At 36.0% G+C, this 17360-nt stretch overlaps 1 protein-coding gene across 4 annotated transcripts in view; it reads left to right on the top strand.

Annotated features, from left to right (window-relative positions):
• The window catches only part of LOC140850423 (AN1-type zinc finger protein 4-like), a 77482-nt gene that overhangs the window by 27202 nt on the left and 32920 nt on the right, over positions 1-17360 (top strand). For 2 of the 4 annotated variants that reach the window (XM_073241148.1, XM_073241147.1), the window contains exons 3-5: positions 4802-4877; positions 6022-6089; positions 9332-9518. In XM_073241148.1, the coding sequence (XP_073097249.1) occupies positions 4802-4877; positions 6022-6089; positions 9332-9518 (331 nt within the window). Of the gene's footprint in view, positions 1-3103; positions 3169-4575; positions 4620-4801; positions 4878-6021; positions 6090-9331; positions 9519-17360 lie in introns of those variants that run through there. The other 2 variants (XM_073241149.1, XM_073241150.1) reach the window with 2 other exon arrangements.

The raw sequence follows: 17360 nt of genomic DNA, 5'->3' as shown, positions 1-17360 counted from the left end.
TTTCTCTACAGGCTCTCAACATTTGTTATTTTCTTAGTTTTTTTGATGGTGGACATCTTGGCTGTGATCTTTTATTGTGGTTTTGATTTGCATTTCACTCAGGATTTGTGATGTTGAGCATTTTTTTTATTGGCTTATTGGCTTTCTGTATGTTTTCTTTGGGGACATTTCTGCTCATTTTAAAAATCCCATTTGTTTTTTCTTTGTTGTTGTTGTTTTTGAGTGTAATCTAATTCTTCTGCCTTACGAGTTACTTGATTTTTCTACATGTGTATGTGAGTAACTGTTGAGGATTTTACATTTATCACTGTAATCAAATTATTTTATTACTAGACTATGTCCTGGGCTTAATAGTTCTCGGTTAATTTTCTCAAGTACCTAGTGGGTCCTTTCAATGTGTAGATTCAGGTCTTTTTCTACTTCTGGAAGTTTCCCAGGATTATAGTTCTAAATATTAATTCTATTCCACTATTTTGTTTTTCAGGGACCTTAATAATATGATTATTATTCCTGCTTCACCTGTCTTACATTTCTATTACTTTCTCTCTGACCCTTATTACTTCTATATATTTTCATTCTCTTGATTGATTTCCTGCCTTGTCCCATTCTAAATGTGTATTTGAATCTATTACCTCTTGATATCTTATAATTTATTCATCATTTTTTATGTAGTTTTACCTTTTTCCTCCATTTCTTTTCTGAGGTCAGTCTGCTCTCTTTTTCATTTCTCCTTGTTTTTTGTTTGTTTGTTTTTTCGTGGGGGGAACATTTTCTGTTTTTTGATTTTTGAATTCTGATTCAGAATATATTTTCATGTCCTCAAATGCTTGAATATATTAATTCTGTTTGGGGTATGACCTTACAGTTTTCTTCTACTTTGTCGTTATTCTTCTGCACAGATTTACCTCAGTTGATAGGTGTGGAATTTTGTTTTCTAGTTTTTATTGTTAACTCTATGTATTTAATTTTTCCCTTTTGATTTTTGTGGTATTGGGTGTTTCATAGATTCTGTTTACCAGTGCTTTCTGTATAACAATGTCCAGATATCTTAGTAGATGTTTTATGTTTGTTTCACAGTGATGGGTGGGGGAAAGTTGTGAGTCCTCCAGTTTTGTGGTACTCTTTGGTCTTGCAGGACTCTTAAGATTTCACCGCTTGCTCCTTTTCCTCTTGATCACTGAATTACTAAAGGACAGTCTTCTTTGTCTCTTGCGTCCCGTAGAAGCTCCTTCATATTGCTTTGCTTTAAAGTCCCTTCATTGTACTCAGTACTCTGATCTACCCAAGTCCTTTTTGTAGACTTTTCAAACTTAGAATGGCTTCTTCCTCGTGGTGGTTTTATATCAAGTTTATTTAACATTACTAGCTTTCCTCTCTGTCTTCTCTGAAATTTTCCTTAGTCAGCCCTACAAGGGCAGGAACATGAATGCCCTGCACTGGGATTGGGTGACTCCTCCTTTTTATTCCCAGTTGTTTTGAAGTTTGGACATTGTCTGTCTTCAAGTTTTGAGAGCTGAAGCCATGGTTTCTATGTAGAGTCATTTCCCTTCTTCTTGTTCTGTATTGTTTGGGGAGGAAATATTGGAAGATCAGAGCTATGGTCCCCCATTTAATTATCTATAAGTTCTATTGATTCTGGTTTCTTTTCTAAATGCATATGTAAACATGTTCTCAAAGACATTTATCTTCATGAAAATTCTAAAAAGGACTAAAGAAATACTTTTGATTTACTATTAGGATTAAATGAGCTCCCATCCCCCTATGGAACTAGTACCCTTATGAGAAGAGACGCTAAGAGAGCTCCCCCTCTCTCTCTGCACATTTGCAAAGAAGGCATGTGAGCACACAGGAAAATGTCAGCTGCCTACAAGCCAAGAGAAGGGGGCTCAAAATGAAACCTATTTTGCTGGAACCTTGATCTTAGACTTCCCAGCCTCCAGAACTATGAGAAATAAATTTCTGTTGTTCGAACCACCCAGTCTATGGCACTTTTTTATGACAACCCAAGCAGATTAATATACATATACATATTCACAAATGCACTCACACTTTATCACTTACCACAGCTTTGTTTATAATAATGAAAAATTGGATAGGTGAAAATATGTCTTAGTAGGGAGCTGGGTAAGTAACGTATGACAAAAGCACATACTGAAGGACCATGCAATTACTAAACACAATGTATGCTTTTATCTATTTATATGAAAATACATACATAATATGTTAAGTAAGAAAAGCAGTTTATAAAACAGCTCACAAAATGTGTTCCCATTTCATTAAAATATTTTTCTCAGTATCCTCAAAATGTTAATAGATTCTACTGGTTTAGGATTACATTTCTTCTGTATATTTCTATGTTGTCAGTTTTTCACAAGTGACTTACTTTTATGATAAATAAAATAGTAAAAAGTTTTATAACACTTAATAGAAAATGTGTATGTATATAATCTGGGTTTCTTTGGAAAAACATGTCTGTTTTATAGGAATTATTTTTTCTGGATTTAGTTGTACAATAAATAAGAGTTGAGGTTTAAAGCAAAGGGCCACCTTTAAGTAAGGTTTCCAAATTTTTATTTGCTAAATCTGGCAATGCTATCTTAAAACAAAGTTGGTTTGCTTTATACATTTGGGATTCTACAAGTGTTTGTGGCAAAAAGAACCCTGGCCATTTTAATGTGCAAGAGAGAATGCTAAGGCTCACTGAGGTTAATGACCTTGTCTTAGTCATTCAGTAAGTTAAGTACCTGTCAGGACCACAGTTGTCTTGGATTCTCTTGCCACCCTGGCTTGACTACCAACCTTCTATTATTTTTATTATTTTTAGCCTGGTGAATGATGGCTAAGTCCATTAAAAGTGGTAACAGGAGTTGTGTCTAAGCAGTGTTGTTACTGTGTCTTCGATCCAGTTACAAAGTTTCCATTATTAAATTTATGTAATGTTGCCAGAATTCCTTTATCTACTTATGCTGAAATCCCACAACTTTGATTGAAAAGATGACCTGGGCACATCGAAAATGTTTCTAAATACTAAAATATTTTTAATGTGAAATATTTTTAATATTTTCTAGCTTAAAAGCCTTTGCTTACTGGCATTCTTTTTTAGCTGGAAGCAAAAGAAGCAAACTGTTCCATTGGGGAGATAAATGTGTACCCACCCTCTGAGCCCTGGTGAGCTGTATTCCATGGTGATCTTTTGGAACATTTGGTGAACATGTAGTAAACACTGAGGTCTATCAACAAGCAGTAAATAGCTTCCAGAAAGATACTTTTACTTTATGTAGGCTGATTTTTCTAGAGACTGATCAGCATGAAGATTAAGAGTGCAGTTTCTGGAGTGAGCCTGCATGGGCCTTGCATCTCTAATCTATACACTTTCTATGTGTCTCTTAATCTCTCAGGACTTAAGTTGTATCACCTGTGAAATGAACATAATATTGATTTTCACTTCAAAAGATTGTTGTAATTAAGTAATGATAATATGTATGAAGCACTTATAACTGTGCCTGGCTTATAGTGATAAATGTCAGCACATACATTCCTGTTGTTGTTCTAGTCAATTTATTTTATAGTATCATAAGCAAAATTAATTTGAGAAGACAGTATGTGAGATATTGAAAAGTGTTTTCATCAATATCAATATCCATTAAATGTTCTATTGAGTAAATAATGCCCACTTGCTTGGCTAATATAATCCAAATTTTCTTTGAGCATTCAAATGTGCTATTTGCAAGAATTTGCTGGAGTATGGAATCTACTGAATAGTCCCTTAATATTACATAAAATGTAAAGAAACAGGCTCTGCAGAAAAGCATATAGTAATGAACTATAATCACAAACTCTAAGGTGGAAGGAATTTTCTAATAATGCTTTTTATTGGAAATTATATTTTCTGCCCTTTTTTGAAATTATTGAACTTTCTATTTGGAAGAGATATGAAAGATGCCATCTTAATAACTAAATAAACTCACATATAAGGAATCATTATTCCACATGGGCATGTTACTCTGAGAACAGATTTTTAGAATACAAATCCCTAAGGACAGTAAACTAAATTAAATGTTCCTTATTTTTTTATTTAGGTATAATTGATGTATTAATTTCAGGTGTACAACATAATTCAATATTTGTGTATACTGTATTACAAAATAATCACAATAAGTCTAGTTTAACATCTATTACCGTACATAATTAAACAATTTTTTTTCTTGTTATGAAAACTTTTAAGGTCTGCTAGCTTAGTATATATACACCACTGACATACAACACAGTGTTATTAACTGCAGTCCCCATGCTGTACATTACATCCCTGTGACTTATGTAGTTAATAGCAGGGAGTTTCTACCTTTTAACCCATTTCAAACCCCCCCCTCCCCGCCCGCACACACACACACACACACACACACACACACACACACACACACACACACACACAGTCAATATGCTTTTAACACTGAATATAACAAATAAAGAATGTACTTTACAGCATTTAAAATGTATTATAGGCCTTAAATCCCAAGCTCTTCAGGGCTGATTTCCTGATATCTTGTCTTTTAGAAGGATCCCTAATGTCATGCTTTCTTTCAAGGCCAAGAGTTACTGAAACATTGTTCTTTTCTAAAGTGAGTGGATTGAACTACATATACTTTTACCAAGCCTTTTATCTATGATTCTACAAATTTTAGCTAAGCACCAAGCATTCAGTTTAAAAGTGTGTATTATTTCTTTAATAAAGTAGCTTTGTATCATATTCTTTTGAAGATTCTATTGAATTTTTAACCATTTTTTATAACCTTCCCCTAAGGTATTCCCACCTGTCAGCAGCATTTAATTTGGAATAACATGGAACTTGAAGATAAATATTGCTTGAATTATTACAAGTGAGTGTAACTGCATATTAGCTATTTTATAGACTTTCAGTATTACAACTCTGTATACCAGTGTTTTTATTCTGAGTCCCTGGATCATGTATCTTCTTCTGAATAGTTCTGATCCCTAGATGTCAGTGTAATTCCTGAACTTTAAGATGTGTGGGCCCAGTACCCATACTACCTGATCCTTGCCCCCTTTGTTTTACCTTTTCATTTTCATGCCATGCTATTTGGCCCCTGCCTTTTTAGGTCCTCTTTAGATTCCTTTTAGATCCTTTTTAGAGTCCTCTTCTGGTCTGGCCTTCTTTGCTCCTTTCTTTGAATATTGACCCATTCCCACCTGGCTATATTTTTTTTCTTTCCATTTCCACAAGAGTATCGGGTTAGAGAGTATCACTCTTCACCAAGCCTCCCATCCTCATTAAGCCCACTATGTTACTAAGTGACGCTGTGACACCAGTGACTGCAGGGATGTTGTCTGACCTTTGTCAGTCATTCTCCCTTCTCTCAAGTAATAATTCTTCACTTTTTTCTTAAGAACAAGGGGGTCAATGATGGTGTGGAATAGTTGGGAGAACAACTGAACGTGGAGATTTGCTGTTTTTCTATTTTCTACCTTATTAAATAGATCTGCTATTTCTAGTACTTTGGGTCTTGGACAAGCTTCTTTTCTTCTTAGGATATCTTTTTCCTTACAGGTGAAATGAAAAGGCTAAACCAGATGGTCACAGAGGACCTCTCCAGTACTTCTATTCTGAGATTTCATGTCATATTTAAGGCTTACTAGAACTTTTTCACTTTTTCATTATTTATACAAGTAAAAAGTTAACATTTTATATTTATGCACATGTCTTTTTTTATTTAATTAGAGTATCATTGATAAATATACAGTCTTATGAAGGTTTCACATGAACAACCTTGTGGTTTCAACAGTCACCCATATTATCAAGTCCTCACCCCCACCCCATTGCAGTCACTGTCTGTCAGTGTAGTAAGATGCTATAGAGTTATTATGTGTCTTCTCCACATTCACATGTCTTTTTAAAAACATGCTTTAGAGGTATGCCTGATAACTCAGCACATAATTATGTGTATATTTGACGCTGAATGCATTTTGATGATTGTGGTTTATTTCTGTGTTAACTATCCACAGCATTTCAGAAGGTTGTACCCTGAAGCTGGTATTGGCTATGCATGGTGGACCTATAAATACTAGAAGAGGTAGGTGTATTTTAAAATGATGTATACTGATTCAATTTGACAATAATAATCTTCAAGACAGTTGGTGTTTTTATAGCCTTGGGTTTTCATCAGGTTCTCTTAGAAGAACCACACTTATTTCTCTAGGCATTGTACTTTAAAGCCTAAATGCACAGGGGAACACGTATTCTAGAAATCTCCTGATTGCTGTTTCAACCCAGAGAGATTTAAAAATAAACCTCACCTGTACAGTGAAGGGAAATGAGATGGCATAGTGTAAATATCATGTTATCATTGTGTATAGGTTCATACCAGTCTTGTTCCTTTTTTTATCCACTGAGTCTTCAGTAATGATTGTTGTAGAAAATTCCAAAGATGCTTATTAGCCTGGTTTGTGATGCATTTGGGTTTCATGGATGTTATCATGGCCCTTTGGAATCCTTTTTCAGAAAGTGGTGGACAGTCTTTGTGAATCCATTCATCCACTCAGTGAATACATTTGAAAATCTTCTAGAGGTTCAGTGCAATGTTCTGTGGGAGAAAACATCCCTGCTTCATGGCAGTGCCCACAATAAACGTGTAAAGAATGACATCATTTTAAGCAGTAATAAATGCTGTGGAGAAATAGGAAAGCATGTTAGTGTCCGTGGAAGTAGGGTAGTAGGAGGATGATTGTGCAAGGGCTCTCTGAGAGGATGATGTGAGCAGAGACTTAATTAACAAGAAAGTTCTAGCATGGGAAGAGCTGGAATGTCAATACTGGTCCCTGGTTAAGATATGTCACATGAGTCCTCAACAAGTAGAGGAATCCTTAGACTGCTCTGTGGGCCTCATTTTGGGGAGGGCCTTCCTATTTGTCAGATCCTGCACTAACCAAAAAACTGGCGGTTAATATTGATTCCAGTGCTAACTTACTTCTTCCACAAGTCAAATTTTATCTCTATCCTTTCTAATTTTGGTTAGAGAAAAGGGTTATTACCATGTTTCTCCTAGCTAATTTGGGAGGATTTTGTGAGGTGTGTTACTTTGGGTGTTGAACTGTTTTGGATAGTTAGAAAAAACAAAGTTAATAATGTTAGAGCTGATTAACTAGCACTCCTAACATCAGGGACTTTCTATTAATTGGACTTACAAAGATTCCTATGTGGCATAAAGTGATATTTATAATACCAATTCTGAGGGCAGTACAAGAACACTAAAGTGTTACTGAGCAATGATAAGATAGAATTATACAGTGTTTCATGACATGTGAATTCCATTGTATTATATTTCTGAAAGTTGGCTATTTGTGTGTAGTATTACCTTTAAGCCAGAATGATTATAATCAGAACACTCACTTTTATTACTAGGACTGAAATTATTTTATGTTCATGAGGAGGAGTGTAAGTGCTACAGATTCTAACTTAAAATACATACACACGCACACACACGTGCACATATATACATATACACTTTTTAAAAGCTTTTTTAAAAAATGAAAATAAAAGGTATCACTACTTACATAGTTGAAGCTTTATAATACTTTTTTCCCCTCCAACTTTCTGTGCCTTGTGAATTGAAAAATCAGCATTTAGAAAACATCTATTTTTTGATATTTTACGTTAAATATTTAATGTTGCCTTTATCAAATCAACTTTTTTTTAATTAAAAGCTTGCTCTTGTCTATCTTACATCATTGAAAACTTTGTGTAAAAGAAAAACTGTACCCAGATCTAGAACTTAACCATATGGTATTTAAGAAACCATATTTTTTAGCTATTTAGTCTTACTTGAAAATTGTTTTAAAAGTACCCTTACCATATGAGCTCCCATAATATTTAGCTTTTAAAATTTTTTTACCTAACCATTGTCAAAAGAGCATAGAAAATACTTCCTTTCTAAAATTAATTTTAGACTAAACTATATAAATACAATGTTTTATAATTGATAAACTCTAAATGATTTTTCTGTTATGAAAATATATGTTCATTCATACACATATTCCATCCTAATGCCTCCCTAAGAAAGGCACACTATGTTGATTTAAGGAAGACTTTCATGTGGCTCTATGATAGCTGTAGCATAGTTTTTATTTTTTCTTAATATAATATGGAAAGTGTAACATTAACTTAGAAATGGCAAGAACTTGTTTTAAAAATGTCTTTACATATTCACACATTTTGTGCCTATGAAAGAGTTGATCAAACTTCCAAATATTTTTATAAAATCACCTAAATCTTGTTATATTTCCAGAGGTTTTGTGGTTTGGTAGTGAATGTAAAGTATGGGAGCATCTTTAATTTTTCACCTTGTTAATTTCAGAATTTAGTATTTCTTACTGCTGTGATTTGTTAATAAATAAGCTACTTGAATGAAAGGGAGTTTGAGAAATTATTACCTCTTTTAGGAAAGAGCAAATGTTTCTGCAGCTTGACATGATAATGTCTTTGGGAGTGAACTTTTTTCCTGTAACCACTACTTAAGACTCCCAAGTCTGGGGTTCAGGGTCTTTTAGAATATTCACCCTAAGAACTACCAGTCTCTTGAGGCCCTTTGCACCTCAGGAGCAGAATCTGTGGCTGCTGTAGATGAGAGCAAGTTGTAATCATGGCTGCAGTATCATTCAAACAAGAGGACAACTCCAGGCCGCTGAAGCCTGTCAGTAGTGGAGGCTTTACCCTGGTCCTTATGCTGTGCCTAAGCCAATGGATTCACACCAGGACAGTCAAGGTCCTAAGAAACAAACATGCTGACCATCACGCACTGCACACACTGCGGTTTCAGTACATTCACTGGCCCCCTTGTGTTCTTATTGTGTACTTTTAATTACCTTAACTTCAGGTTAAAAAACAGTTTTAAGAAGAATCAGTCTTTATATAAAACCAGAAAGAAAAAGGGATTTGTTTGCTTTGAATTTCTAACATTATGTCTCTCAATTATGTGTGTGTGTTTTTAATCTAAAGTAATAAGTGAGATTTATATTGCTTTTTAATTATTAATTGTTGGAAACAATATTGGAAAATACAGGAAGAAGGTGTAAACCTCATGTGTTTGGTTAAGCACTGTCTTTGTACCTAAGAGCATGATAATGCATTTCATTTCTTTCACATAAGGAATGCTGTCTTAACTGTAAAAAGACCAGAAACTTCTTTGAAGAGTATCGTGTGTATATTGTATGCACAGCATTGTTATTCAAATTCAGCACATTATCTCCTGTCACTGTACCAAGAGGCATAAAGCTTGATATAAATTGAAAGTTTGTTTATCAGCTTTTCCATTTTTAGTTCCTATGGAAGATCCACTGAGGGAGATGGCTGAGTGCATGGATTCCAGTCGAGGTGAAGTCTGGGAGAAGACCTCCTGCAACAAACAAGTTACATTTTTGGTATACCGAGAAGGAGATCAATTGAATTTCTTTCGTGTAGTAGATAGGGGAGATGGCACTTTAACACCATCATCTGAAACTTTGAGGTAAATAGGTTTTCATTTGCATGTCTCACGTAGAAAAAGAGAACATCGTATGATACCTTTATGTTTACCTTGTGTCATCAAAATAGTCTTATTATATTCCCAAGACTGACTAAATTTCATGCATTGTCCCCTACCCTCTCTGCCCCAGGTATGTAATTCTGAAATTGTCCTTCAATATGGTTGATATTTACTATTTTAAAACTGAAAGTTATTTACGGAGTAGGGTTTTTTTATACAAAAGATTTATTTCTGTCACTTGATGAAACGCTAGGGTGCCTGCTAGATTACAGAGTCTTGTTTTAACAGTGTTTAATCATGTAGACTTGAAGTAGAAAGGGTTGAACCTAAAGTTGCTACCTTTTTCAAAATTTAACTGTACTGCTTAAAGGTGGATGTCTCTACTTCCGTAGTCTTGTTTTCCTACTCTATAAATTGGGAAGGAGTTATTACTTATAAAATCAGAAGGAAACAACCTAAAGGTACCTAGCTGGGCAATAGGGAATTGGACAAGGTAACCAAGGGGTTCGTGCATTCTGTCTTCCTCTGATTCTTAATCACCTTTCACTTTAAGTCACTAAACATTTACTGAACTTTTATAGCCAGTCTCTACAGTAGGCACTGGGTTACAAAGGTGATTGTCCCTCCCTTCATGGAGCATGTATTTTGCTACAAATAATATCCATGATAAAATGTTGGCAGTTGGTATAACAAGTTGTCAGCATCTCTGGAAAACCGGATGAGAGGGCCTTCATTTTGCCTGAAAGATAGACAGTTAAAAGTCAAGTTCTGAGTAGAAGTGACCTTAAAAGAGGAGTAGGTGTTTGCCAAGCGGGCACCGGAGAAAAGGTATTACAGGTATAAATTAAATCCCACAATATAAAAACCTAGTAGCCAAACCTTTCATAGAAAAAATAACCTGTAGTCTGGGGAACAGTTTTTGTGGGTCAGTAGTCTAGGCAGTTTATCTGGGTGCTCTGCTCAGAGTCCCACAGAGCTGCAGTCAAGCTGTTGGCAAAGGTGAGCTGTTATCTGGAGGCTTGACTGCGGAAGAGAACGTACTTTCAAGCTCATTCACACTGCTGGCATAATTCATTTCCTGGCTGTTATGTTACTGCGTTTTTGCTGCTTTTGGCTAGAGGGTGCCCTCAGCTCCCTTTTGAGTAACTCAGAATCAACTGATTTGGGGCCTAAATTATATCTGAAAATCCCATTGCTCTTGCCATGTTCTGTTGGCCAGAAGCAAGTCCTAAGTCATGCCCACACTCAGGGATAGGAGAGTCTCCAGAGTGTGAGCACCAGGGATCACAAATCACAAAGATTTCGTCAGGATTCTGCGCAACCCAGAGTGTTATGTGGAAGAAAGATTTGACTGATTCTTCGTGGCCACAGAGAGCAGACTGTGACAAATTGGTGCTAACTGTTGACTCTAACATGTCAGGGTCTGGTTAGCACTACAAACAACCATGGCATAAACGTAATGGGCCAGAAGTAGAGAAGAAGAAGCACTGAGGGTTACGGCCTTAATCCTGTGTCTCTTACGTAGGCTGTGTGCTAACTTACTGTTTCGGTTTTCTTAGAACATCCTGTTTTGGCTCTCCTTACCTAAAGGAGAAAATCTAAGCTCCTCAGCTTAGCCTGTAATACCCTTTACAACCTGTCATCATCATCATTTTTTAGATACCTTATTATACCATGTTTTTGCACATCTTTGTCCGTTTGCTTGAAATGTCATTTCCTCCTTTTACTCCAGTTTTTCTCCAGTCAGCCTCAATTTGTATTTAAGACATATCCCAAATGTTGCTGTGGATTTCTTTTAAAATTGTTACTATTCTTCTCAAAATAATTTTTTTATTTTTCTCTTCCTTTCTATTCACCTTCCTGAACTGGACAAGGGATAGAGTGGATGAGAAAGGGAGTATAAAACTTTTTCTGGTCATACCTTGAAAGACATTTATCTTGCCTATTCTAGGAGAAGCTTTCTACTCTACAACAGGGGGCAGCAAACTGTCTCTGTAAAGGGCCAGATAGTGACTATTTTAGGTTTTTCAAGTCAAGAGATAAAATCAAGGATACTATGTAGGTACTTACATAGCAAAAGAGAAAAATTTCCACAAATTTTTTACTGACAAAATTCAAAATATAGGACTAGAGTACTTTGTGTGTGTGTGTGTTCGAGTCAGGTCTTCTAATGAGAAGAATGGACTTCTTTTTGGGGGGAATTACATTTTACTTAATTGAGGTTGAAAGTTAGTGTTGCCTATCCAGTTTGCAGAATCAATTGCAAAAGTTTACTTGCTGATATTGATCTGTAATGAGATTTTTTTTTCTAGCATAAACATCTTTAATGCAACAGCAGGTACCACTGTTCTATTTTAAAATGTCCTTCCTGTCTGTACTCCACTGTGGGGGAATTTATATATATATATATATATATATATATATATATATATATATATATATATATATATAATTAAGGTATTATTGATACACACTCTTATGAATGTTTCACATGAAAAACAATGTAGTTACTACATACACCCATATTATCAATTCCCTGCCATACCCCATTGCAGTTACTATCCATCAGTATAGTAAGATGCCTCAGATTCACTTTTTGCCTTCTCTTGCTACACTGTTTTCCCAGTAACCCCCTTCTCCATCCCTCCCCACCCAGCCTCCCCCACCTCTCCCCTTTGGTAACAACTAGTCCCTTCTTGCAGTATCTGAGTCTGCTGCTATTTTATTCCTTCAGGTTTGCTTCATTGTTATACTCCACAAATGAGGGAAATCATTTGGCACTTGTCTTTCTCCACCTGGCTTATTCCACTGAGCATAATATCCTCCATCTCCATCCATGTTGTGGCAAGTGGTAGGATTTGTTTCTTTCTTATGGCTGAATAGTATTCCATTGTGCATATGTACTACATCTTCTCTATCCATTCATCTATGAATGGACACTTAGGTTGCTTCCTTGTCTTGGCTATTGTAAACAGTGCTGCGATAAACATAAGGGTGCATATGTCTTTTTGAGTCTGAGAAGTTGTATTCTTTGGGTAAATTCCAAGGAGTGGGATTCCCGAGTCAAATGGTATTTCTATTTTTAGTTTTTTGAGGAACCTCCGTATTGCTTTCCACAATGGTAGAACTAGCTTACATTCCCACCAGCAGTGTAGGAGGTTTCCCCTTTCTCCACATCCTCGCCAGCATTTGTTGTTCTTAGTCTTTTCTATGCAGGCCATCTTTACTGGTATTAGGTGATATCTCATTGTGGTTTTAATTTGCATTCCCTTGATGATTAGTGATGTGGAGCATCTTTTCATGTCTCTGTTGGCCATCTGAATTTCTTCTTTGGAGAATTGTCTCCTCATATCCTCTGCCCAGTTTTTAATTGGGTTATTTGCTTTTTGGGTGTTGAGGCATGTAAGTTCTTTATATATTTTGGATGTTAACAACTTGTCGGAAATGTCATTGACAAATATATTCTCCTATACTGTAGGATGCCTTTTTGTTCTGTTGGTGATGTCCTTTGTCGTGCAGAAACTTTTTAGTTTCATGTAGTCCCATGTGTTCATTTTTGCTTTTGTTTCACTTGCTCGAGGAGATGTGTTCAGGAAGAAGTTGCTCATGCTTATATTCAGGAGAGTTTTGCCTATGTTACCTTCTAAGAGTTTTATGGTTTCATGACTTACATTCAGGTCTTTGATCCATTTCAAGTTTACTTTTGTGTGGGAGGTTAGACAATAATCCATTATCATTCTCCTGCATGTAGCTGTCCAGTATTGCCAACACCAGTTGTTGAAGAGGCTGTCATTTTCCCTTTGTATGTCCATGGCTCCTTTATCGTATATTAATTGACCATATATGGTTGGGTTTATATCAGGGCTCTCTAGTCTGTTCAATTGTTCTATGGATCTGTTCTTGTGCCAGTACCAAATTGTCTTGATAACTGTGGCTTTGTAATAGAGCTTGAAGTTGGGAAACAAGATCCCCCCTGCTTTATTCTTCTTTCTCAGGATTGCTTTGGCTATTCAGGGTCTTTTGTGGTTCCATGTGAATTTTAGAACGATTTACTCTAGTTCATTGAAGAATGCTGTTGGTATTTTAATAGGAATTGCATTTAATCTTTGATTGCTTTAGGCAGAATAGCCATTTTGAAAATATTAATTCTTCCTGTAAATGAGCATGGGATATGTTTCCATTTGTTGGTGTCTTTAATTTCTCTCATAAGTGTCTTGTAGTTTTCAGAGTATAGGTTTTTCAGTTCCTTGATTAGGTTTATTCCAAGGTATTTTATTCTTTTTGATGCAACTGTGAATGGAATTGTTTTACTGATTTCTCTCTCTGCTAGTTCATCATTAGTGTATAGGAATGCAGCAGATTTCTGTGTATTAATTTTGTATCCCGCAACATTGCTGAATTTAGATTTTAGATCTAGGAGTTTTGGAGTGGATTTTTTAGGGATTTTTAGGTACAATATCATGTCATCTACAAATAGGAACAGTTTAACTTCTCCCCTACCAATCTGGATGCCTTTTATTTCTTTGTGTTGTCTGATTGCCGTGGCTAGGACCTCCAGTACTATGTTGAATAGAGGTGGGGAGAGTGGGCATCCCTGTCTTATTTCCGATCTTAAAGGAAAAGCTTTCAGCTTCTTGCTGTTAAGTATAATGTCAGCTGTGGTTTTGTCATATGGCCTTTATTATGTTGAGGTACTTGCCCTCTATACCCATTTTGTTGAGAGTTTTCATCATGAATGGATGTTGAATTTTGTCGAATGCTTTTTCAGTATATATGGAGATGATCATATGGTTCTGTTCTTTTTGTTGATGTGGTGGATGATGCTGATGGATTTTCGAATGCTGTACCATCCTTGCAACATTGAGATGAATCCCACTCGATCATGGTGTATGATCAGCTGGATGTATTTTTTAATTCGGTTTGCTAATATTTTGTTGAGTATTTTTGCATTTATGTTCATCAGGGATATTAGTCTGTAATTTTCTTTTTTGGTGGGGTCTTTCCCTGATTTTGGTATTAGAGTGATGCTGGCCTCATTGAATGAGTTTGGAAGTATTCCCCCTTCTTCCACTCTTTGGAAAACTTTAAAGAGGACGGGTATTACATCTTCACTAAATGTTCGATAAAATTCAGCGGTGAAGCCATCTGGTCCAGGGATCTTATTCTTAGGTAGTTTTTTTATTACAAATTCAATTTTGTTGCTGGTAATTGGTGTATTCAGATTTTCTGTTTCCTCCTGGGTCAGCCTTGGAGGGTTGTATTTTTCTAGATTGGAAGTTTGTATTTTTCTAGAAAGTTGTCCATTTCCTCTAGGTTATCGAGTTTGTTGGTATATAGTTTTTCATAGTATTCTCTAAGAATTCTTTGTATTTCTGTGGTGTCCATAGTGATTTTTCCTTTCTCATTTCTGATTCTGTTTATGTGTATGGACTCTCTTTTTTTCTTGATAAGTCTCACTAGGGGTTTATCTATTTCGTTTTTTTCTCAAGGAACCAGCTCTTGCATTCGTTGATTCTTTCTATTGTTTTATTCTTCTTGATTTGATTTACTTATGATCTAATCTTTATCATGTCCCTCCTTCTACTGACTTTGGGCCTCATTTGTTATTCTTTTTCTTGTTTTGTTAATTGTGAGTTTACACTGCTTATGTAGGATTGGTCTTCTTTCCTGAGGTAGGCCTGTATTGCAATATACTTTCCTATCAGCACAGTCTTCGCTGTGTCCCACAGATTTTTGCATTGTTGAATTATTGTCGTCATTTGTCTCCATATATTGCTTGACCTCTGTTTTTATTTGGTCACTGATCCATTGGTTATTTAGGAGCATGTTGTGAAGTCTCCAGGTGTTTGTGTAATTTTTCTTTTTCTTTGCATCTAGTTTCATACCTTTGTGGTCTGAGAAATGGTTGGTATAATTTCACTCTTTTAAATTTACTAAGGCTCTTTTCTGGCCTAGTATGTGATCTGTTAAAAATGTTCCATGTGTACTTAAGAAGAATGTGTATTCTGCAGCTTTTGGGTGTAGAGTTCTATAGATGTCTGTTAGGTCCATCTGTTCTGTTGTGTTCTTCAGTGCCTCTGTCTCCTTACTTATTTTCTGTCTGGTTGATCTGTCCTTCGGAGTGAGTGGAGTGTTGAAATCTCCTAGAATGAATGCACTGCATCATATATTCCCTTTTAGGACCCATATGTCGGTGCTCCTGTGTTGGGTGCATAGATATTTATAATGCTGATATCTTATTGTTGGATTGACTCCTTAATCATTATGTAATGTCCTTCTTTGTCTCTTGTGACTTCCTTTGTTTTGAAGGCAATTTTGTCTGCTGCAAGTACTGCAACACCTGCTCTTTTCTCCCTCTTAGTTGCATGAAATATCTTTTCCATCCCTTCAGTTTTAGTCTGTGTATGTCTTTGGGTTTAAAGTGAGTCTCTTGTAGGCAGCATATAGATACGTCTTGTTTTTTTATCCATTCAGTGACTCTATGTCTTTTGATTGGTGCATTCAGTCCATTTACATTTAGGGTGATTATCGATAGGCATGTGCTTATTGCCATTGCAGGCTTTAGATTCGTGGTTACCAAAAGTTCAAGGTTAACTTCCTTACTATCTAAGAGTCTAACTTAACTCCCTTAATATGCTATTACAAACACAATCTAAAGGTTCTTTTCTTCTGTTCCTTTTTCTTCCTCCTCTGTTCTTTATATATTAGGTATCATATTCTGTACTCTTTATCTATCCCTTGATTGCCTTTGGGGGTCGTTGATTTAATTTCACATTTGCTTAGAAATTAACTGTTCTACTTTCTTTACTGTGGTTTTATTACCTCTGGTGACAGCTATTATACCTTTGGAACACTTCCATCTATAGCATTCCCTCCAAAATAGACTGTAGAGATGGTTTGTGGTAGGTAAATTCCCTCAGCTTTTCCTTATCTGGAAGTTGTTTAATCCCTCCTTCAAATTTAAATGATAATCTTGCCAGATAAAGTATTCTTGGTTCGAGGCCCTTCTGCTTCATTGCATTAAGTACTTCATGCCACCGCCTCTGGCCTGTAAGGTTTCTGCTGAGAAGTCTGATGTTAGCCTTATGGACTTCCGTTTGTATGTGATCTTATTTCTCTCTGTGGCTGCTTTTTTTCTTCATTATTAATGACTAATTTTTTATTGTGGAAAAAACATGTAAATGAAATCTACCTTCTTAAGTGTTTTTTTGTATCATTAATCTACAATTACATTAAGAACATTATGTTTACTAGGTTGCCCCCTTCACCAAGTCCCCCCCCCACATACACCTTCACAGTCACTGTTCATCAACGTAGTAAGACGCTGTAAAATCACTACTTGTCTTCTCTGTGTTGTACAGCCCTCCCTCTGCCCCCACACACACTATACATGCTATTCGTAATGCCCCTTTCTATTTCCCCGCCGTTATCCCTCCCTTCCATCCATCCTCCCCAGTCCCTTTCCCTTTGGTAACTGTTAGTCCATTCTAGGGTTCTGTGATTCTGCTGCTGTTTTGTTCCTTCAGTTTTTCTTTGTTCTTATACTCCCCATATGAGTGAAATCATTTGATACTTGTCTTTCTCCACCTCGCTTATTTCACTGAGCATAATACCCTCTAGCTCCATCCATGTTGTTGCGAATGGTACAATTTGCTTTCTTCTTATGGCTGAATAATATTCCATTGTGTATATGTACCACATCTTCTTTATCCATTCATCTACTGATGGACATTTAGGTTGCTTCCATATCTTGGCTATTGTAAATAGTGCAGCGATAAACATAGGGGTGCATCTGTCTTTTTCAAACTAGAGTGCTGCATTCTT

This window comes from Manis javanica, chromosome 7 (assembly GCF_040802235.1).
Source record: "Manis javanica isolate MJ-LG chromosome 7, MJ_LKY, whole genome shotgun sequence".
Lineage (NCBI taxonomy): Eukaryota > Metazoa > Chordata > Mammalia > Pholidota > Manidae > Manis > Manis javanica.
The sequence above is the reverse complement of the archived record's forward strand: the minus strand, read 5'-3'. Positions and strand labels throughout refer to the sequence as shown.